Genomic DNA, 23,268 nt, shown 5'->3' on the forward strand with positions numbered 1-23,268 from the left:
CAGCAGACAAATTCTAGCAACATATTTCTCAACCTTTCAGTCATAGAGGAAGTGGCCAGAAAGATACTTTGTGATCAGGCCGGTAAGTTATCTGTTATTTTATATACGAGGTGATTTCTTTTATTCAAAGACTGAATTCATTGGAGTCACAATGACCTTTTCTGGAGTGTGTTGTCTCCAAAAGCTACCATTCTCCATAAGGACATGTGCTTTTCCTTGGCTACAGAGGAGCTGAACAATAATGCGGTGTCCGAGGTATTCGCACGAAGGTCTGAGCACATCAAGGGTTAATGTGGAATTTGGAATGAGTAAATTGGGCTTCTCCATGTGACACCTGCATCAGACTCACTCAGACATCACTGGAGAAAATCTGAAATTTCAGACTAGTGGAAGATTGGCTGAGTTTGGAAATGGATAAGACTAAAAGTGAGTCTCGTGGTTCAAATTAAAGTGAAATTAAACAGAAGACACTTTCATAAAACCTAAGAAATAGTACAAGAGAGCTTCATGATTCGCCCATAGCCCAAAGGACTTCAACTGAGGTAGGGTCATCACCTCTTTGAGAGACAGTGTACAGTGGACTACTGGTTATTCAAAAAATGAGGAATGCATCTTCCACAGAGAAATGATCAGCGTGTGGTAGTCTGCAAACCACCGCACTCACCTAGGTAATTTGGAAACACATTTTAAAACCAACATGTGAATGACAGAATAGGAATAAAGTGAAAACTATGACAATTACTTGCAATATTTCTCTGTAGACCTCACAGCTATCAGGTGATTGAAGGCTCATTTTTAGGAAAACATTCATGAAAATCGATCTGCATTCATGTTTGAAATAGATTAATGGAACCTGTTGTAGACAGTTTGCACTGGATTCATCTCATCTAACTCTAAATTCTGACAGTGCAAATACTGGTTGATTTTAGGCTTCAACTTTAGGACGAAAAGAATTACACTCCGTAGGCTACACTGACTAGATCTCTACTAGCTATAAATGGAGACCAGAATGAACTGCTCAGATACAGATGTTTATATTTAGTCAGGTGTATGCTACCTTTTCATTTAGAATTAAAGTGGTCCTAATTATATCTAGTGTGCTTCATTTTCAAAATGAATTCAAGCAGTCTGAATAAAGGTCACTTTAATTTGGAGTTTGAATGTTTAAATAGGGGCATACTGCAATTTAACTAATGCTACATAATTAGGCTTTTATTTAATCTGGATTAATTTACTGTAATTTCTCTATGTAGTCAATTTTAGTATGCAAAAAAAAAAAAAAAAAATCTACATTAGGTATTAGCATATCCTGTAAATTCACACCCTGATTTACTTTGCACAAAAAAAGCTTTAAAGCCCTAGGGAAATGCAAGGAAAGTCTGAATTTTTCATATGACTTGCTGAAGCTGCGTGGAAATATATACCAATATATACTAAAACTCTGGCAGCCAGAGTGGTTAAATACTGATGTCTATCTCATTACAGAGGCTATTTGTTAACGGAGTAAATAAGGTCAGTCTTATGCAGAAAGAGTGAAACCATAAAAGAAGTCAGTAGCGCTCAGGAAATGTGTTAGCATGACTATACATCAAAAACACAATGTGAAAGCTGAGCTGCTTCTCTCCCTGAAATAAGGACAAGCCAGGACACATTTGGAGAGAGAGAACGCAAGGGAGAAAATGGAGTTAACCATATGCTGTAGATGCAAGAAGGAAGGGCATGCACAGTGAGCACATAATGAGCACCTGATTCTGTAATTCTCCAGAGTGTTTTCTCATAAACACCTTTCAAATTACTTTAGGTTGACTGCTTAAGTGAAAGCATGAGGGACGATTGGAGGATCAGATCCTATTTACTTGCATATATCCTTGGGTTCCTCTAAAATCTGCCCTATTTAGTTAGCTGCATTTTAGCTGCTTCTGATATAAAGTATCAAAGGCAGCTGTTAGGTTAAAGATGAAGAACAGTTCCAAAGATATGTTTGGGGAAGAAGAAAAAAGAGTTTTAGTATTTTTTGTGGGAGAGCTAAGGAGTGCTTATTCAGTTTCTGCTGCACTAGCCTACACAGGGTCATTTCTGCAGGATGCAAAGCACAGCTTGGAGCATGGAGCAGCTGCTCAGCTGGTATCTTTGCTATGTAGGACCACAGGACCAAGTGGGACCATCTGGGCCATCCAGTGATTTCCCTGCAATCACAGACATCTTTATAAGAGCTCTTTAATTAGAGAAGATCATCAGTTTTACTGTGCGCTACAAGCTATAAAGCACCTCCCCAAATCCAACAACAAACTAAGGACTCATAGGAAAGGCCACCAACCGTAATGGTAGCACGTGACCTTTATTTAACTTTCCCAGAACAATGAGTCTGCCCAGAGAGGTCTGTTTTCTATTCTCCTGTCCAAATAAGGCTGCAATGAAGATATTAACAGTGCAGCGAGAGAAAATGAAATATGTTGCTGCAGTGGCATCAGGATTGGCATCCACCAGCCCAAGTGGGTAGTGTAAAATGAAATCCATGCTAGCGAGGTGACAGTAGTGCTAATGACACTCAAGTTTCTGGCAGTCGCCTTGCTCATGCTCAGCAAGGTGGAAAGGTCAGTAGGAATCTGTTCACCAGGACATTCCCAAGACCCATCCAGATGTAACCGGGATGGGGAGAAGGAGAGCTCTGCCAGCATGAGGTTATACTCCTGTCACATGTACCGGAGTATATGCTGCTTGTGCTAATGAATATATGAGTGCAAGAACCAAACCCCACCTTTTCGACTTCTGACTTGTTCTTCCAGGAGTGTGAGATCATTTTGGTGAAGCTCATTTAACCAAATCAATACACAAGGTAACTCCAGTAACATCAATGCAGGTTAATTTTGGTTAATATATTTGACACATCCTCCTAATACTCCATAATCCAAACACCATCTTTCCTAAGAGCCCAGAGCCCACTCATGATTTTAGCCAGGGTCTGTTCACTAATCCTCTGCAAATATCCTGACAATCAGACTGGGAAACAAAGAGGTCAAGTGATTCGTCTAAGACATAAGAACATGTCTTCAGGGAGGCCGGGGAGCATTTCCCAGGCCTTGGAGGTAGGGGAATGCCTTGGCTATGCTCTAACCACTCCTGGGGTTAGGTCAGGAGGGAAGCTGCAGCAGATGACTGGGTTTCTCAAACTGAAGGGCTTTCCTTGGCCTTCCCTGAAGATACATCAGTTAAAAAAGAAAGGAATGAGAACGCAGTCCATAGGCTTACCCACGGTCATAAAGGTAAATCCTGACAACAGTCCACGCGGTGATGAACACAGAAGGGGCACCTGGCAGGAGAAGAGATGGTGTTACTGTCCCAAATCATTATCCACGTTTTCAAGGCTGCTCTCCCCCACTCTCTGTCATCTCTCCTGAATGACTGAGATGGTGGCTTCCCTTAATGGTGTGCGAATATGTCAGATCTTCAGTGCTCAAATGCCAAACAATCAACATGTTGCCTTTCTCTCTCACTGATCATGTAAGACAAGTTTCCTGTAAACTGCTCCCTACCTGATTTATTCGTCTGTTGCAAGGCTTACAAAAAACTGATGATGGTGAAACACAGGGAAGAGGCATCATCCCCTCTCACTGGAGACATCTACAGTATGCAACATCTGCCACAGGCTCTCTTTAGCATCAGTGGAGAGAAGTACGTACTTCTAAGACAGTTCTGAGCTGCTTTAGATGTTTGTTTTAGGACAAGAAACATTCACTTGGACCACCGTGAGTGTATTGACTGTATCTCCATTAACTGTAAGGGGAGCCTGGAGTGACTAGATGTCTTTAGTGGGTCAGATGAATCTATTTCTGCCCCTCATTTCATGATCTACTGCCTGGCTAGGGTGGTCATGTTATGCACTTGTAGTCCTTCCTTTTTCCGGCTCTATGTGATGTTTTTGATTACATTTAGATAGGAAATGGTCCAGGAAGGAAACTTCTCTTTGTTCTGTGTTACTCACAGTATTTCATGTTGTCTGTTGTGATTTTTGAGTGCAAAGGTAATGCAAACAATAAGAACTATAATAAGGGTGTCCAAATCATCAGTTCTTGCATGATGCATTTCAGATCCATCACTGAAGCTCTTGAAAATGATGGATGAATGAAATGCCAAAAGTTTCTTCAAGCACCCATCCTTTCTTCGAATTGTCCTTCCTCACCCAAACAACCTCAGAATTTCTCAAGGGGTCTACGATATAGGTAAGAATTGTCCATATACATATAAGTGCAAGAGATTTCCTTTGATTTAAAATCATTAGCTCCACAAGGACTTCTTTAAAATCTTCCAGCTCTACTGTGCTGAGAGAAAGAGTGCCTGTGAGCAAGCCGGGTTTAAAGAAGGTCTGCCCTGATTAAGCTCATCTGAAACAAAGCCTGCTAACATCACCTCTTTATATGCTTATAGCACAGAGAATGATCTCTCTTCAGTGGTGTGAACCCAAGCGTAACTCCTGTCACTTTCGATGGAAGTTACTCTATGGCTAGTTGATCAAATCCTGAGTCCAGGCATACCCCTGTACATGACACAAATGCTTTTTTTACTTTTCAAGATTATTCCCCGCTCTAATTATTTTCTGGTTTCAGCTATCAAGAACATGGAACAGAGAGCCATTTTGCTTGCTTATATATAAACCTTGAGCTAAAAAGCTTAAAGAGGAAAAGAGATCTCTGTTGTCTCTCGGGAGAAAAAAAGAAAAGCTGGTCTGGTAGGATTAATTTGCATAAGTTAGCATTTCAGCTCTGGGCAACTTTGTGCAGTTTCACTTTGTCTTCCTTATTTTATTTTATATTCTTTTTTGTGTGTGTGAGACTGGATTCACATCAAAGATGAAGACATCATGAATGCAGTAAGCAGAAGGTTATCAGCACTAGCACATAGGCAATGGGATCTCTGGGGATAGCTAGACCGAGTAAGGGGAGAGAGTGAGGGATGACAGTGTCTGCTGAAAGGGCTCAATCCAGGAGCCCAGCTTTGTTCTGGGATCCACTCTTACAATTTCAGAACCATGCATGATACTGACTTCGGGATACCCGCCCAGCCAGGTGGAAGGACATGAGTATGGCTTTACCAGATCTAATCTACCAGCTGTGGCTCAGAGTCAGAGTTTGCAGGCTGGACAGAGTCTCTCGGTGATTGTCAATAAACCCCCATCCTCACCACCATACCCCTTAAATTGCTGTTAAAAATGCCTGCCAGGATCACCTCCTGGCATTCAGGTTTGAGAAGATGCATACCCCAGCCAATCAAGATGTACCACCAAAAGTACTTCCTCTCTGAAAAGAAGGAGATGACCAACAGGGTGTGAAGATACAAGCCTTCTACAAGCAGCCAGAAGAAGTTGGCCATGACGCAGTACTGAAAGAAAACCATCATGGCTTTGCAGCCGACCTGTAAGAGAAGAAATGAACAGTGGTGAATAGCAGAACGTTTCCATTGTGAATGCACCAAATCACAGTAAACTTTGCTCTCTGTAACTCTGGGATTCTTTTATTGAGGAACCTGTATTTTTTATGGAATGAGCTTTCCATAGAAAGCCAAAAGGCCTGTCTAGCTTGCTGGGGGCATGCAGGATCTGGCTTGCTCGATGTGCGCTAACCCTGCACGGGGAGCACAGCGTGCCTACTTGAGCGAGCCAGCTCAGGTTGGGATGCCGTTTGACTGTGTGAGCCTAGTGACGCACCCAAGCATGGGAACCCTGCTGAGCGGTGACAGGCTGATACGCTGAGCTACGATCCCCACCAGCATGGTGCTGCTCTCTGTAGATTTTGGATGTACGTCCATGGGAAGCTGCCTCAGTAGCAAAGCCGATGCCAAGAGGCCCTGCCATGACTTTAGGGGTACGGTGGTGAGGATGAGGGTTAACTGACGATCACCAGGACACTCCATCCAGGCTGCAAACTCTGTCTGACTCTGAGCCACAGCCGCTAGATTAGGTCCTGCAGTCTGGCTTGCAGTGCTCCTTCACAAGCTCCCTGTATACTCGGCTGCTTCCTCGGTGCTGTGCATGTGCATTGCACTGAATTTAGAGCACTATCGATTTGCACCAGTGACAAGCTCACATTTCTCCCCGCTCTCCTCTCCTGCTGAAAACAGTTGCTATGTAACACACTGGTTAAAAAAGAAGCACAGAAAGTGTTTTCTCGGTGCCACATGTTTGAGAGAGAGACTTGTCCCCACTGATCACTCAAAATTAATTCAACCCTCCCCTAGTACCTGCCAGTAAGTCACACTGGGGATCCTCATGTGCTCCTGTTAATCAATTTATATGCACATCAGCTCCCTCCTGCGAGCCAGATGGCATAAGCAGAAACTTGCTGCGGGGTTGGATGGGGGAAGGTGGAGGCAGAGCAGACAGTTAACTCCATGGGAGGGAAGGTGACACAGAGCTGAGCTGACAAGGGCCTGTGATGTGGCAGCTTCGTCCCTATGGCTTCCCTATGCTCTGTTCCTCTCCGCTATTATGTGCATATGGGCTGTGTGACGTTGGCACACCTCATCTCTTCACCCAAAACCTGCTTGCCTGCTTCGTGTATCCGCAGCCAGTGGGGATTTACTGGTGTGAGTGTGCCCAGCAGAGTCTGGCCCTAATTCAGCAGCCTACAGATGAAGGGGTAGATTTAACGCACCAATCTGGATGCGTCTCAATCACACGCTCCCCAAACGTGGATTTACTTTGGGGGTGATTGAACCTTGGGGAATCTTTCCCGGATGGTTGTGTTGAAACTACAGCAGAAGTATGGGGCTGGAGCACATCATGAGGAACTGGAATACGTTACGGGACAAGGAAAGGCTGCTGAAAAAAAGTGCACGTGAGTTCTGCATAAAAGAGGCTCTCAGGCAGGCATTTCCAAACTGAATTTTGTAGAGCTACTAAAGTCACAGAGAGGAAACTGTGTTGAACACAGTTCTGTGGCAGCAGAAACCCCAAGTCTGGCTGATCAAATATATCACCACCTTTCCCACAAGCAGTGGCAACTACTGCATTTTTGGTAGACTAGCCCTACCTCCTTCTCTAACATGGTTGTGGCTTGTAACCACCCAGATATGAATCACACACACAGAAAACAGTTGATTTCCGCAGCAACTTCTCCAAAGTGGTGGTAGCAGGACCACCTTAGGTGGGTGGTAGCAAGAACAGAACAGTTATCGGCTCTAGGCTGGGAGATATTTGGCTATTTGAGCAGTTGCTGCCACCCCAGCCACTTTTTGTTTTGCCTGGAGAAAAGATATTTTTATGTATTGCTTTGAAGACATGGCAATAATGAACTGCAGCCAGGATCTCCTGCAACATGGGAATGTCTCTGCTGCATTGGAACAGATTTGGAAGGACTATCTGGGACCAGACTCAAGTGGGTTCCTACAGTGAAGCTCTATTAGCACAGGCTAGAGTGGCACAGCCTAGTTCCTGTAGGTGGGACTCTAAATCTTGATACCTACAAGGTCGTCGTCTCCACCTGAGCTAGCCCCCAGGACTCCCTTTCTGGCCAGTGGAGATACAGTCAATATAGCCAACAGAATCCAGGGTGTGATCTGTCTCATCTGCACATAGACACCTAAAGCAGAGCAGATGTATTGCAAAAGTAGCCCTTTCCCCACTATCTATGCAGAGAGCCTGGGGAGCCCAGTTCAGCTGGAGACATGCTACTGCAGATGTCCCGCAACTCATGAGATGATTCCTATCTTACAAAGTAACTCATGGCACTTTCTTGCTGCCTAGGTTTCTTGGTACCATTACCTGAGCTACATAAGTTTAAACTAGGCTAGATTTTTCAAAGACAGAAGCAGTTTCACTGTTGACTGCGGTGTTGTTCTCTCCTTGAATCCTCTTTGACAGGCAACTCAGGGGCATATTTGGAAAGCAGCCCTCCTGGGCTGTTGAGAGATTTCCTCTTCCTTATGATGTGCAGCACCTGGTAATGGGGTTTCTACCTTCCTGATCGATCTGATCCAGCCTCATAATAGTTGTTATAACACTGGGATATAAAATCCCTGTTTACGTAAGATGCTTCACCCTTTAGATGACAGGCACTAGGTAGAGATAAGCTATAACATCTCACTAGAAGACTTTTTTTCATAAAGAGCAGACCCCACAATGTGTCAGTGTTGAAAGACTAATATAATCTATGTTTAGAAAAGCCATTTTCAGCAGGAAAAGCAGCATTACAACACCACTTTTTCTATTCTCTCCCCTTTCACTGTCTTGTATGCAAGAGCCTGTTTCACTGTCTTTCTACAGGCAGCTTGCCCTGCTCATGTCCACACAAGATATAGCAGCGAGGTGGCCTTCCTCTGCTTTGATGCTGTCACAGCTAGCCAAGTGGCCGTTCTCTGTCCCCCACCTTAGTGACTGCATTAGACATAGGCTATTTGCTTTTCCCCTCAAGGCCCTTCCCTTCTACATGCGCTGTCAGTCATCAACTGCTGAGACACTGGTTCTGCCTCCGGCCAGTGAGGGATGGAAACCTCTCTTACCCAAACAAGCACTTTTGTGCTTCTCTTTAATTCATCCTACTCAATAAGAGAATTTCACGTCAATTATTTTACAAGTTTACCTGAGGATGAGATGAATCATGCCTTAAGCCCACTGTATGGAACATCTCTCCATAGACTCGGTATGGCCAGCAATTTATGTTGTAAGCATCTATATCTAGTCCAATTAACAGAGGACTGTTTAACTGAGGACAATCTAAAAAGCAGACACTCGGCAAGATTAAGCAGTTTAAATGTAGGCTTCCAGTGTCTTTTTAGGCACTATCAGGTATTCTGTCTGGCCTCTAGCTGTTGCTCTAGGAGGATGTGGGTTTCCTATAGGCCCTGTATCATTTCCATCAGTGCTGTGCAGATCTTTGGGATAGCCACAGGCCTCTTAAAGGGTACAAGATGTTCAGATGGCAGAAGCATGTCCTTTGTAGAGAATCCTTAAAGGTGCTGAGCTAGCAAGACTGGAAAAAAAATCGTACTTATCACACTGTACTTAAGTAATGTCCTGAAGTACACAAGGAAGGCTGGTTTCCACAAATGTAGAGGCACCTTTGAACTTGATTTGTTATTTTGCACTTTAGATGGATAGTCACACCTGTGCAAAATGAGTGCGAAGTACTTGTCTTGCTGGTCATGGAGCATTTAGCACTCCCTATGCATGGGTGTGAATGTTGCCCTTCTCGATAGGAATCAGGCCTATGACTTTCAAAGCAATGACTGCACCACACGAGCGGCATTTATTGCCCTCTGAAGCAAAGCTGCCCCTGAGCACACACTGATTTAGGCACTGACAAGCACAAGGGCCCAAAGGCTAACAAGGGAATAGAGAAGGCAAAGAGACTGCATTTGCTTTGATAAAGAAGAGGGCTTTTTGCAGTCATTTTACAGCACATATTTATTGTGCTGTTGATACTTAGGAATGTAGGCAGGTCTTTCAAAAAGGAGAGGGGAGAGTAGGGACGAAGCACAGAGCTGGTTAGACAGCTGGTGTGATGTGATGACCTGTGCCCGTAGTTGCGGAGCTGGACCAAAATTTCAGGGTGTCAACAGTGGGCCAAATTCAGAGCTTACTGTAATGATGGGGAAGGACAAAAGAGCTACCCACAGTATTCGTGTGCTACGTCCGCTGAGAAAAACCACAGTCCGCTTTGTCAGACCATAGGAAAAGTGCGTTGAAGACAGAACCAGAATTTCTGAGACAGAGGCAAGGAGAAGGGGTATTATGGTGGGAAAAGCAAGACTGAGCAATGACCAGAAGCTATGAGGCTCCTGTGCTGTGGCTATTAGCCCTTTACACGTGCAAATAATGCTAGCCCTGAGAAGACTGTCTGTCTCATAAAACTGGTGCACCAACCAGCTGATCCACACAGGAAAATGCAGTCATGATGCTGGAGGCAGTGATTAACCCAGAGCTGAACCTGCTGCTGCATTAAATACACATATCATACCCCTCAGCGATAATGACTCTGATCGAGGTAACCCTGCTCATTAATAACTGCTGAGGACTGGCAGTCGTGACCAGCTACTGAATTTCCCTAGTTCAGTATAAGCAGCTTAGCTGGACAAGAGTTGGCCTGAGAACGCCTTGGTTTTGAGGAAGGCTGAAGGATTTATATCAAGGAAATATAAAGGGGCCTGGTGATAAACTGCGACATAAAGGGTCTGCCTGAGACTGATCGCCCCAACCAAGGGAAATGGCTTGCTGGCCAGAATAACCACTCCGGCAGTCACCGCCTCTAATCCTGGGATATGCCGCAACTCCTGGCATTATTTATAATGTCCAGACAGTGCCTTCAGCCTTGTGTCTGGTGCCCTCAGTGAAAATGTGGGCTCAGATTAGCTTCAATCAGTCAAGAGACCCTGAGGACTCCAAATCCTCTTTAAGGGACTCAGGTCCTTTTATGTGGCTTACTTTACATGGCCTCCTGCTGAAGCAGAAGCAAGTGACTAACAGATTTCTCCAGGCCTCTTCAAGAGAAGACAGATGAAACTTCATTTTCTCAGTGACAGATTTATCCAGTGCTTTGCTTTTATGTTGCCCAGACGACGCGACCTATCCAAAAGGCTAGTTGCTGTGTGACTCATGCTGAATTCGCCCATGGCAACAACTGTTCTTCTCCCCACCCTGGTCAAGGAGGCTTCCTAGACATTATTTAAAAGCTTTTTATTATCCTGCTCATGATCCTGTTGCTGAGGCATGCCTCGAAGATGTGGCAGCACATCTCTCCGCAGTGGAGATGCTGACGTTAGGGTTTTCAGGCGCAGACTGGCCTAGTCCTAGATCTCCATGCTGCCACTTCAGACCCTCATATCATAAATCAGGCAGGTAACTAAATTCAGGAGTTAATCTTGTATTTGCACAATCTTGACATCCTAAAACAGGACCGAATCCCATCCAAATTGTGATAAAAAATATTTTCTTATGTTGAGGTGGCCATCTCAGCCAAGCTATTGTGTAATCAATAACGAGGAGGTAATAACAAAACAATTACTCTTTGTAAGATTTCAAGATACGATTAATTCCTCATCTCACTATCTTGACACTGGAACTCACACAACTAACAAATCTGCAATCATTATATAATCTACATACGGTACAGCACTGTCCACAGCTATGCACTGTCCACTGATTTCCATGCATGTTGCATGGAGATATCAGAACAGACATAGTTTACGACCTTATATTTTTGTTTTTCATGGGACACTTCTCTCTGCTTTTAATTTTACTTTTATTTTATGAAGTTGTTTTCTTTCTGAGAGGACAAAATGCTGATGGAAGAGGTGGATATTCTGTACGGGCCTACATAGTCCTGTCTCTGTTAAGAAAGGAATGGTGGGGACAATTTTCTATGCAGTTTACCCTAGGAAGATGTTCTTTACTGAAAATGGAAAGAAAACTTCTCTTTTCCACTGGAGATTTTTGTCTCAAGTAGAGGCTAGAGCAACCTTCTTCTACAAATCATCTTCAGAGAGATATGAGAGGTGGATTTTCAGTAGTGATTGCTGATCCTGGGTTGGACCCTTCCTGAGGAGGTGGCAAAAATATATTTTTGCATCTTTACAGTGTCAGGCTATTTCTCATCTCATTCCATGCTTAAGGCTATTGGCTATTACATATTATCTTTTCACTACTTAGTTGGCTTTGACAGAAGAGTGGAAAACATGCCACATTGAAGCTTCTGCAGCAGAAACTACAGAAGAGAAGGCATCTCCAGAAGTTGACAGAGCGAACCGAAAATGTGACGTTCAAGAGATTCGTTATCTCAGCCTTCTGCTGCTGTGTCGAGTCTTCTGCAGACAGTCTGGCTACATGGGGTGATGGCTTGACCCCAAAGAGGCCAATGGCAAAGCTCCTGCTGACTTCCAGAGGGCTTTGCTCTGGAGGCCTAACTTGCAGAAATTCTGCATGATGTCAATGGGAATTATTGGCAGAAAAAAAGCAGCTTCTTACGGGGCAATTCTGTTCCTCAGAAAACGAGCCCTTAGGTCAAGCCAATTTGCCAAGCCACAAAAAAATGAAAGGAAAATAAAAAGTGTTAAATTACCCTTGGCACATTCAGCCTTTTGTATAACAACAGAAAAACAAATTAAAACCACAAACAAACAAGACTGGCTGGCAAAAAGCTATCACTTTATTTCTCCCTGCTCTTTAACTGCAGTTTTAGCCTTGATTCAAACAGGTTAACAAGAAAAAAAAAAAGACGCCCTAAGGTTTATGTTCTACCAGCCAAGAAATCCAAGGTCCATTCAAATGGGACTTAACTTCCTAAACCACTCGGGTGCCTTTGGCTCCTTCCTGCCTTCCCTATCGTGGAGTCTGACAAGCAAGTAATTTTAAATGCTAAACTGCCACACTATTGGGTGGCTCAGTAAGTTTTCCTGGGAGCTGCACAGAAATGTTGGGTGCTGAGAACCTAACACTATCTGTGGGTATTCACTGACTAAAGAAATTCTTAAAATGCCACCTTGATTGAAGTGAAGTGGCTTCTGATCAAGGCACTTAACCTTCAGTTTGTGAGCACCTTGGCTAAAGTAAATTCTCATTTACCAGTAATTAAAACAAAGAAAAAAAACCCTTTAAAGCTCTTCATGAGATTAGTAGTCTTAAATCTTGATGATGGCCCTCTCCGGTCCTGCTGCCCTTAGGAGCTTCAGCTGTAAGTCCACCCTATAAAATGTATGGCAGATGGATCAACATGACAGAACTCAGAGAGAGCTCATGGCCATCATCTGTCTCAGGCACAGAGGTCTGAAGCACACATTTTCCTGTTAACATGCTGCTGTGCATCAAGGGAGCCCCAAAAACATTATGCAAGAGTGCTCTTAAGCCTTGGCAATGCAAATTAATTCCATTTATCTTAACCCTCTTTCCTCCAGGTCTCAAGGCAGTACATTTTCGTGCACCCTTCATTGGCTAAGAGCACATACTGGAATACTTACCCCACATCAGCTGTCACAGGGCAATTTATTAAGCCATTACAACGTGGATTTATTGACTGAGCTCGTAGAGCTGTTATGGCTTTCATAAAGAAGAAATATTATTTCTAGACAAATGAGCTGCGTAGTACAGCCATACGCATGCATGCACACTCTGCATAAGCAAGCTAAGTCTTGCCTGCTTCCGTTCTGACATAGAAGGATGGAGACATCAGGAAGAAGCTATGGGGCTCAATTTCCATGTTTTTTTTCCCTCTTCTGCCACCACTTCTACTTGTATCAGAACTGGGCCAATAATGAACCTGAACAAAGCATTGTCTCTGTACCAACAACTTAACCCAATTGGACCCCAATGTCCAACGAGATAACCTTGGTCTTTCTTCACACTTTCACCTCTTTTATGACAGCTGAAAGCCAGTTGGAAATAGCAAGACTTTTAGAACTTCATCTCTGCTAATATGGAAGTTACACAAGACAACCTCTATTTTATGAGTTTCCAATGCAGGAAAACATGGCGGGGTCAGATCCTCAGCTGACAGAAACCTGCTGAACTCTATTAAAATAAATGGAGCTATACCAGTTTACACCAACAAAAAACATGGTCCACATCACTGCACTTTATGCCTTCCCACACAGGCTTCCTCAAAGATAACACTATCTGTTGAATTCAGTAGGAAGCTCTCATGTCTGCTTTACCTCACATAAGAAGCAAGTTTAAGTCCTGTGACTTTAATCCTCAAGGCTATTTAAGCATTTCACTTCCACTGACTTTAATAGGGGTTACATAACTAACAGCCTTTGAGGGCTTGGGCCTTTCCATTTTTGTCTGTTAGGAAAACTAGTTTGACTTTTTTTAGGGTCTTGTGAGTATTTCTAAGATGGTGATTAGCTCTAGCTGGTCTAGCCTTTGAGTCAGATGACTCAGAGCTGAGTCATAAAAATAGAATTATCTTGATAAATTGGGTAACTCTCCCTATTTTGTGCTCATCAGTTGGAGAATCATTATGGGGCTTCTGAATGTAACCTCAGTAATAAGGGAAGCCAATCGCGAGACAGCAATCAGAAGAAGGCGATCAGGGCCTTAACAATGCACATCATGGCACTTGTCACATCTGATCTCATTATTGGCAATACTGCATTGCGTTAAGGTGCCAGCCCGTGACTAGGGCACCGCTGTGTCAGGCATGATAGGGTCATTTATTCAAAGGAAGTGCCTGCTCCATAGGTCTCACAGTCTGATGTTCCATCTTAACTTCTGCCTTCACTCCTGGGCCATTCCTATGAGCAAAGGAGATGGCAAGGGGATAACTCATCCAAGCGTAACCATGTGAGACCATGTTAGAACTTGGCCAGGGAGATGTTGTCCTGAAAGTGAATGGACTAGTTGGTCTAGCTGATCTCAAGGATTGGATGATATGACTAGTCCAAGAAGCAGACGGGACATAAGTCTGAATGTAATAGTTGTTCCTGGAAGGAATGGATCATTTCATCCCTTCCCTGTGGAGCGTTATCCTCTGTGGGACTGGCTACCAGCTCCTGTGACCACTGACAGGGAAGGAACCCAGCGAGGGCTCCCACCGGTTCCCCCTCTGTTGCTGCCTATTCAGTTTCTGGTGGAACTAGGCGGTGAAATCCTGTTTCTTTTCCACTTTTAGGGATGCCCAGATTGGCTAACTGAGAGCTGAAATCCAGATCCTTCCCCTGCTTCTACCACAAACCCCACCTCTCTTAAGCAGAACCCCAATTCTATGGCATGGACTTTCCTCACCCTCCCAGCCTGGCATGCCTCCAGCTGCACAAACCAGGAGCCCAGCTTCATGCCCTGCTGGCATTCATCACCTCCCTATCTCTGTGGCGGACAGATGAGTGAACTTTTGCCTTAAACACTTCTTGGTACATAAGGTGCAAGCAAACCATAACCCCAAACAAGCCATCTGTTTCCGGCGGAAACAGGACTGAGCTGCTGCGACTCCCGAAATGGTCTCCCTGCAACCATTCAGGACACACCAAGCCTGCGCTGAACCAGACCACGATCAGGCAGAGACTTTGGGACCTGGACTGTAAATTACTGCCGCTTAGCACAACTTCTATAAAACTTGCTTAGCATGAGTAGCTAAATTTGCTGAAGCCTTAGGCCGCACTCCCTAGTTCAGTGAGAAAGGGCCCCAGAGCTGGTGCAGGCAGGAAAGACAAGGGGGTTACCAGCAGTTTGCATTCCCATGCTTCACTCTCCGGGAGGAAGGATGTCAAGGCATTGAAGTGAGGCCTGCTTGGGCACCGGGACCCTGGGGAGCAGGGCCTCCTCTCGCTGCTGAAACAGTGCTGATTGGGGGGTCTGGGCTATCTCGGGGTCCAGATCATATTCCCTTTGTCTGGACCTTGGGAAATAACACCTACCGTCACTGCTGGGGAAGTAATAATTTGTCAGGGCTTTGAGAGATAAGGGCAAGACCCGAAGAATGAAAACGCATCTGTCAGCAGAAACCACAACGGTAAACAACCTACCTAGGGACCCAATCAGGAGCAGGAGACCCCAGACCTAAATATTACTATTGGTCCAAACTACTGCGTGAAGGGCGGAGAGCTTAAGATTGGAAAGTATAATTGCCCAGGGATCTCTTTGTTCGGGGTCCCTCTTCGGAGGCACCCAACTCGAGCTGTAACTACTGCACGCGTGTCATTACAATTTATTTATTTAATTTGCCTTGATTTGGCTCCGAACTTCTCAGCGGGAACCTAGGGTCAGACCCTGCTCGAGTTGTAATTACTGCACGCGCTTCACTAAAATTTACACCCAGGGTGAAGAGGACCAACAGGACGCCGCTGGATCCACGGGTGGTGATATCCCTTTCTCTCTCCCTCTCTCTCTCTTTTTCTCTCTCTCCTCCCCTTCGCCTTTCCCCACCTTTTCTCCCCACTCCGTGGAAAATAAAGTTAAAAGGTTATACGATATTTGACTGGTTTTAGCGTCTTAATCTCATCCTTGGGATCGTAATGAAACCCCCCCGATATTGGATCGGGACAATCTCACAATGACAATGTGTCAGCTTTAGCTTCTCTGATGCTCATGACTTCCTTCACTCTCCATCACTGCACATTCCCTCCCCAAACTCAGACCTCAAGCCCACGCTCCCTTCTTCTCCCACAAGCTGTTTTGCAGAGCTCCACCTCCCAACACTATAACCCTTCTTCTCAACCCCTTTTACTTTTACTTTTTAGTGCCAGCTCTGACTGTGGTTGAGACCCTGTGCTGGGTACGGTGCAGCAACCAAGGCTGCAAGCATGGTAGCCATAAGCAGCTGTCTCACCAACAAAGAAGGAAGTTACTGTTTGTCAGCTGCTCCATAGTAATTACCTGTGTGAAAACCCTTTCCCTGGGGGAGGTATGAGACAGCTTATGCCTTCTTCATAAATGTCAGAGCATGGGCTTGTACACGTAGGGGCTCTTTGGCTGCAGAAAAGGTGATGAGATACCACCTTCCTGGATGAAGCATCAGCTTGCACCTACTAGTCCTTTCTAAAAGCGTCTGATCTCTGGATGGATAATTCCAAAAGCCGAACAAGGATATGAACAAGATGGGGTGGATGGTTACCCCACCGCACGTGCTCCTGGCTGCTACTGGCCATGGACAGTAAACAGCTCAAACCTCTTATTTATAGCTTCTCACTGCTTCACACATTCTTCATTCGCTAAACTTGCCAGTATATCTTCAAATTAACTCTGGCACTGAACTGACACGAATACATCATGCATTATCTCTGTCTCTCTCTCTCTCTTTCTCTCTCTTTATTTTTTACTTTTAGGTAATGTTTGCATCATTAGGACCTCTGTTAATTAAAGAATCTGGTTATAGCTCCTCTCTTTCTTTCCTTCTCCGTCCCCTCTCCCTCATTTTCTGGTACTTTCTGGAAGTGCCTCAATACCTTTGGCAAAGTAAACCTTAAAGTCCTAGATTTGAAAGAGTATTGACAAACATACGTCTCCATCCTGTCCGCCAGCTCTCTTTCTCTTGTTTTCTACTTCTTTGTACTATTTACAGGAACTTTCTCTAGTTTTTTTTTTTTGCCCTCTGTCATTTCTTTTGCCATAAAAATTAGATTTTATCTGTGAGGAGAAAATCATCAGATACAGAAATAATATTTTTCAGTAGCTGCTAGGCAGATGGAAATCTCTGAATCTAACCTGACGGTAAAGATGCAGACCAAGGGGTGACACTGCACCATGAAGAGACGGGTCTGTTACATTTGTGCTACTATCACAGAGATTCTTAGCAGAATCGTAAGTAGAAACCAAGTGCTGTTAAAAAGCCCAGAAAGAGGAACTGAAGCCAGTCCATTGCAATGCCTGTGCCCCTAAGCCAACAGCAACTGTTTGGCTGGGTTTCACAGGATTTTGTGGATGGGGTGAGGTAGTTCAGGTCAGACAGGAGTGGAGCAGCTCAGAGAGAAACCTCTGCTCTATGTGAGCCGTGATTTTTCCTTTGCTCCTCGTGCTGCACATGGGCATAAAAACCAAATGTGGCTGCCATCTGTTAGGTGGGAATGGTGAGGGTCTCCTTGAGCTGATCACACGAGAGCATGGTGGCCCTCATTTCCGAGGAAGGACAGACTGCAATGCCCTTCCTTACCTCGGGCAGCTCCTTTGCGCCTGGCTGGTCCCGAGGAACTCAGTGGATGGGGTACAACTCTGCAGTATCAGACTGAGCTACTGGAAAAGTGTCAGTTGATGTATTTACACATTTTAGGGCCTCATTCAGCTCCAATTAAAGTCAAGGGAAAGATTCCCTTTGTCTTTGGACAGGAGTTGTGCCAGACTCTTCCCCTGAGCCAGTCAGCCAAAGTTCAGCAGATGCCAGCATGCGTTGCTAACAAGAGCTTGCCTTCCTCTCTGTAGGTGGAAGTGGATGTCCTTCTCAGAGGACATAACCCGAGGAAAGGGGTGAGTTGTACTTTTCCTACTCACTGTCTTTCTCAGATGCCTCGCGCAGCACTTTCTTATCTCAGAGGGCAGAGTAGGGGGGGCCTTCTCTCCTTTAAAATGCTGTTGGATGAGCCAGAGGCTGTGTTGGTGTCCTCATCTCTATACCACATCAACAGGCTAGTGGCTTTTGCTGTGGTGCAGCATGTTAATGTTCAGTTCCTTTCTGAAACATGGTCTTCCTGTTGCATTACAAAATTGTACAATACTCTGTGCTAGAAACTTTAGGGACTGTTTTCCTATTTTATATGACAGTTAAAGAGCACTGAGAAACTGCAGGAAAAATCTGTGTAGCAGGACCTCTGTCCCTCCCTCACAGGTAAAATCTCTAACCACTAGGCCAGAAATTCTTGCTCCTTATGGCTTTCTGAGCCTTGAATTCATTTTTACATGGAAAACTCCCACAATGGGTTTTTGGAGGGCCAGCCTTCTCTGAAGGTCAGTCCACGTGCTGCTGCATGTGCCATGGGATCACCATTGTGCCTAAGGACAAGCCTAATTGATCTGGGCAGTTGGGAAAGGGCAAGGAGCGCGAGACATTTGTAAAGCTGTTGTTGCTTTGCTGCTGAGTTTCCTTAACACGGGACAAAGGGCCTGTGCCACTTTGCATAGGCCCTGCAATCAATGGGCATTTGAGCATGGTACATTTAGTTATGAAAACCAGCCTTGCTTGCCAACTCAGGGTCTCTGCCACATGAAAGACAGGCTGAATTTTTCATCAAACCACAACAACTTTTCTGTTCCCCAAGCATAGATTTATCAAGGGAGAAGAACTAAGGAATTCAAGGAGGCTACAGCGATTACAAACCATTACATAAACACCATCCAACCCAAAGTACATATTTTGGCTTACACGATGGCTCAGTGATACTCATCACATATATTTTGGCTGCATTGGCCTCAATTCCCTGAAATGCTTATTGCACTGATATTTGAACACTGCAAATACTCAGGCACTGAGCATTTGAACCCATTGAAATGCTCAACAAGCTGAATTTCCAAGGCCTTCATACTGAACAGCTCAATGGTAACCCAAAGCTATTTGAATTTAAGAAAGAATTTGTTGATTTAACACTGCAATTAGTTTCCTGCATTAGGTAAAATGAAGCGAAAAATGCTACTGCAGCAAAGCCTACAGACAAGTTTGTCTTTTTCAATTACATATGCATCTGCAGGAAGTGGAGTTCCTACTTGACTGCAGTATTGACATATATGTTTGTGGAAAGGTTAAACTTTTTTAATGAGGCTGGTGTATAAAACATCATATTAGGTCTTCTTACTGCAACAAGTAATGATAAACACAGGAATTAGGTCCCTTCATCAGGAATGCTGGGAGAGACCTCCATGCATTTGGATTTTATAGCCCCGATTCTATTCTAGGAGGGCGCCTTTATCCTCTTTTTCTCAGAAGAACTAAAAGTGAAGCATTTTCTTTTCTTTAAAACATCATTATTTCCTTGATTCACTCCTATTCTTAAACAGCACAATGGTGAGAGCATTCAGTAGATTGAACTGTTTGTTCAAATCTGTCCTCAGACTGAATGAGATCAAGGCCATATTCATATTCTTGCCATTTTCAACAGAAACAAGGAACCTTCAGAAAATTGTATACATAGTCCCAAGCATATGAACTAGTACTCAGGTCTTCCAAGTTTAAACTTCATCTGCAAATCCAAAACACAAACAACACAATCATTTAACCTAACTTAAGCCAACCTAATCCAACCTAAATATGAAGGTTTTTATAAGTGTTTCTGTAAGCAGATAATTATTATGAGAGGCATTTTGATTGCATTTCAGGTAGGTCTTTTTTGCCTATGACCTAATAAATTGTCCAAAGTGTGAGGTCAGGATGGATACAGATTTTGCAATGGGTAAGCTCAATCTAGTGCAGCAGAGACAGATCTGTTCCACGTATTTTTATAACCTTTGTGTAGCATCCAGCCATTCACCCTGAATTGGCATTGACAATGAAAATCCTCTAATGGAGAGAAACACACACAATAGTGGTAGCCATGGGTCTGGCTGAAAGCACTCCAGCTTCCAGGAACTGTGGAGTTCTTCAGGACAAAGTCCTATATTTATGCACGGAAGTGTTTCAGCACAGACAGTGGCAGCAAACACTTTTCACACAGTCTTCTGCTGTCGTGCCTCAGCCATGACCTGGTAGAAACTCCCACAGGGGTGAGAGGTTAGTTCAGGCTCCATGGATCACTGGGTTCTTGGCTTCTCTATTGTGCATCTCTGCTGTGTTCAGCTCCCTGCTGTGTCCCCCCATTGCTTTTACCAGCAAGTAACTCCTCTAATGTTATGAATTCATTACGGAGGCTTTTTTTTTTTTTTTTTTGGACTTCTGGTCACATCTCACTGTTTCTGTGATTTTAATTTCCTGCCTAAATTTATTCATGACCAGTGTCTTCTTGCGTCAATATGGCCTTTAGATCAACAGCTCTTCTCCTGCCTTCATGTTTGCTTCAACTGATTACACTGAGTGTAAGCGAGTTATTTTTGCAAAGAGAAAAATAGCCCAGCTCCTTTTCTCCCTCCTTTATCAGCCCAGTGGAGAAATATGTCACACACAGTTATCACAGGAGCCAGATCCAGATGAAAACTTAAATTTTGCTCTTTATATACGGACTGCTATATGTGAGCCAGCTGTCTAAACTCCTGGGGAGATCTGGTCAATGCAATCAGTGGAGAGAGCTATTAAGCTTACTGAGTGCAGGTGCCTTCTTCAAAGTGAGGTGAATAGCTCTCCAGACCCCACTGAGCGTATTAATTAGATCTCTGTCGGTGACTGCAGTTTACACACTCACCTTATGGGAAGGCACTTGCCTTGTTAAAAGTCCAAAGTTACCTGTCTGAATGTGGAGCTGACTCCCACTCTCACTGGCGTGAGGGGTTTGATGAACTTCCCTGAATGCAGTGCTGTAAGCCTCTTTGGACGAGGATATCAAAGACATCAGCATGGGGCTAGGATATAGACACAGGGCTAACGGGACATCTCAAAAAGGAGAAGAGACCTACAAACTTTTGAGCATTATTATCTATTTTACGCCCTTTCCCTCCAAACTAAACAGTAGAAATTGGGTTTTTGCTTCTTCTCAAATGACTAAAACCTGAAATCTTCCCAAAATCTGTCTCACATGCATTTACAAGGTCATTTTGGTGCATCAGTTAAGAGGGGCAAACAGGACACGGTGGAAGCTTCAATGTGAATTGCTACTTACTGAGCTCACAAAGCAGTGTTCAGATTCTCCACTCTCAAAAAGGATGACATCTTTTATGAAGACTGCGATAGCTCTCATTATGAAGGACATGAAGAGGTGCATGTGAATATAATTTCGAGTACAGTGTAGTTTTCTGTTGAGAAGCAAGAGAAGAAACATTTCTGAATAGCAAGGCTATTCAAAAGCATTATTTATCTATTTACGCTTCTTCTGCCAAGATACAGACTTTCGATTAAACATGAGAAACTTTGAGACTGACTATATTCTGATGTGACTCACTGAAGATCCACTTAAGCCTTTTTAAAACCACAAAAGATGTGGCAGTCCATGTGTCTATAGCAGTGTTGCTATTTTTCCTATTGTCAGGAAGAAGGTCAAAATAAAGAATGATAGAAAACATTTCCAACATACTGCTTTCCATTGAAAAAGAGATGCTTTCGACTAAGCAGACTTTGCTCCTGATAAAGGTCTGTTTTCTATAGAACATTTGTACTGTAATAATGCTTTTAGAAGTGAAATATTTCCGGAGGAAGAGAAATAAATTCTTAGCAACCATTGCCAAAATTAACACATACTGCATGTTTTCTGGAGCAATATGAACTATATTTTTATTTAAAAATGACTAGGTATTAATTATATTAAGAATACTGCTAGGTTTATTCTTTCCCTTACCTGCTAATATATTCTGAAGATCTTTTCTGATCAAATAAGTCTGCTTTTCGAGTGAGACTTTACATCAACTAAAAGCGAAAGGCCTAATACTCTGGAAATGGGTACTTTGTACAGTCATCAGAACCGGAACAGACCTCACTCAGCAACATGATCAAATTACCACCTCTTAATGAGTCACTGTGCATCCGCAGATTTTGTGCTCTTAATCTCTGATGATGGCAAGATAATGTGACCGAGCTGAGTTCTCTGTTCTTGCAGGTGAAGCCAAGTCAAATTACACTGTTTGCAACAGATGAAGAGTGTGAACCCAGACAGTTTCACCAGTTTAGCTGGCACCCTGTTCTTTGCTGAGATGAGATAATTTGATCGTGTGTCTGATTCACTCCTTTGCTTATGAGAGGAGTGGAGAGAGTGTGTATGCTGGGAGGTGCAAAGGAAGTGGTTAACTCTGCTCAAGGATTGTGAAGGGTCATGAAGTCTTGGTATAAATTTGAGAGTTACTCTAGAATATGCTGCTTCCTACATTTTTGTGGGGGAATGATTTCTGGGCCAGATTGTAATAAATTTGCAATGACAGCAAGAAGGATACTTAAAGGAAACCACCAGACATTGACATAAGGAGATGGAACGCAGACCTAGCAGATTCTTCCATCTCATTGAAGTTTTGCTGTTATCTCTATATTTAAACAACATTATAATAGGTGACTATCCCATATGTAGTCTTCTTCACTGGAAACACCCAAATTCAGATGCCTGAATCTATTGTAAGTGATACAGATTGAAGATGAATTCAGTTGCCAGAACCTAGACACCTAATGCCATTTGATGTGCTGTAGAGTATCTGCCTGCCAATCCATGAAGGCTTGTGCCTCCTGAAAGTCCTGCTTCATATCTGCCAACCCTGTGCACGTCACAGTGGCCCTAGCATGTCTCAAATGGCACTAGTTGTGTATGTCTTGCCCTAGATCTATGTGGGCTATAGTAGGAGACACTTCTGAAGTGCACTTTTGGAGGTAGTTCTGGGGTGTAATTCATCTGTCACGTTTTAAATACCTGCTTTAGTTGAAATGCATCATCCCTAGAATCCGTATATACCATACAAACTCGGTCTCTGTGGACCATAAAGGGAATATGTGGTGACTAGCTCAGATATAGAGATCTACCACAAAAGACTATGCATTTAGTCAGATAATTCCTGCTCTATATAATTAGATTGGGGTTGCACCTCTCATGCAAAGATTGCAATTCACATATCAGAAAATAGGGACACCAAAAGATAGAAGAACTTTCCTCTCCTGTCCACCTTAGACATGACTCAGACATAAAATCTTCTGGCATCCATGTATGACACTCATGGCCTATCACCAAGACAGTCATTTATCTGTGCTTAAATAGCCACTGTTTCCTCTGAGACATCCCCTTACCTTTGCCTTTTTTGCTCATGGTCTT

At 43.7% G+C, this 23,268-nt stretch overlaps 1 protein-coding gene across 3 annotated transcripts in view; it reads right to left on the reverse strand.

The window, feature by feature from the left end:
* The window catches only part of VIPR1 (vasoactive intestinal peptide receptor 1), a 122,321-nt gene that overhangs the window by 17,724 nt on the left and 81,329 nt on the right, over window positions 1-23,268 (reverse strand). For all 3 annotated transcript variants that reach the window (XM_064505675.1, XM_026096319.2, XM_064505674.1), the window contains 3 exons: window positions 21,148-21,280; window positions 5,256-5,409; window positions 3,250-3,310 (listed from right to left, as the gene is read on the reverse strand). In XM_064505675.1, the coding sequence (XP_064361745.1) occupies window positions 3,250-3,310; window positions 5,256-5,409; window positions 21,148-21,280 (348 nt within the window). The remainder of the gene's footprint in view (window positions 1-3,249; window positions 3,311-5,255; window positions 5,410-21,147; window positions 21,281-23,268) is intronic.

The sequence above is a fragment of the Dromaius novaehollandiae genome, chromosome 2 (assembly GCF_036370855.1).
Source record: "Dromaius novaehollandiae isolate bDroNov1 chromosome 2, bDroNov1.hap1, whole genome shotgun sequence".
In the NCBI taxonomy this organism is placed as follows: Eukaryota; Metazoa; Chordata; class Aves; order Casuariiformes; family Dromaiidae; genus Dromaius; species Dromaius novaehollandiae.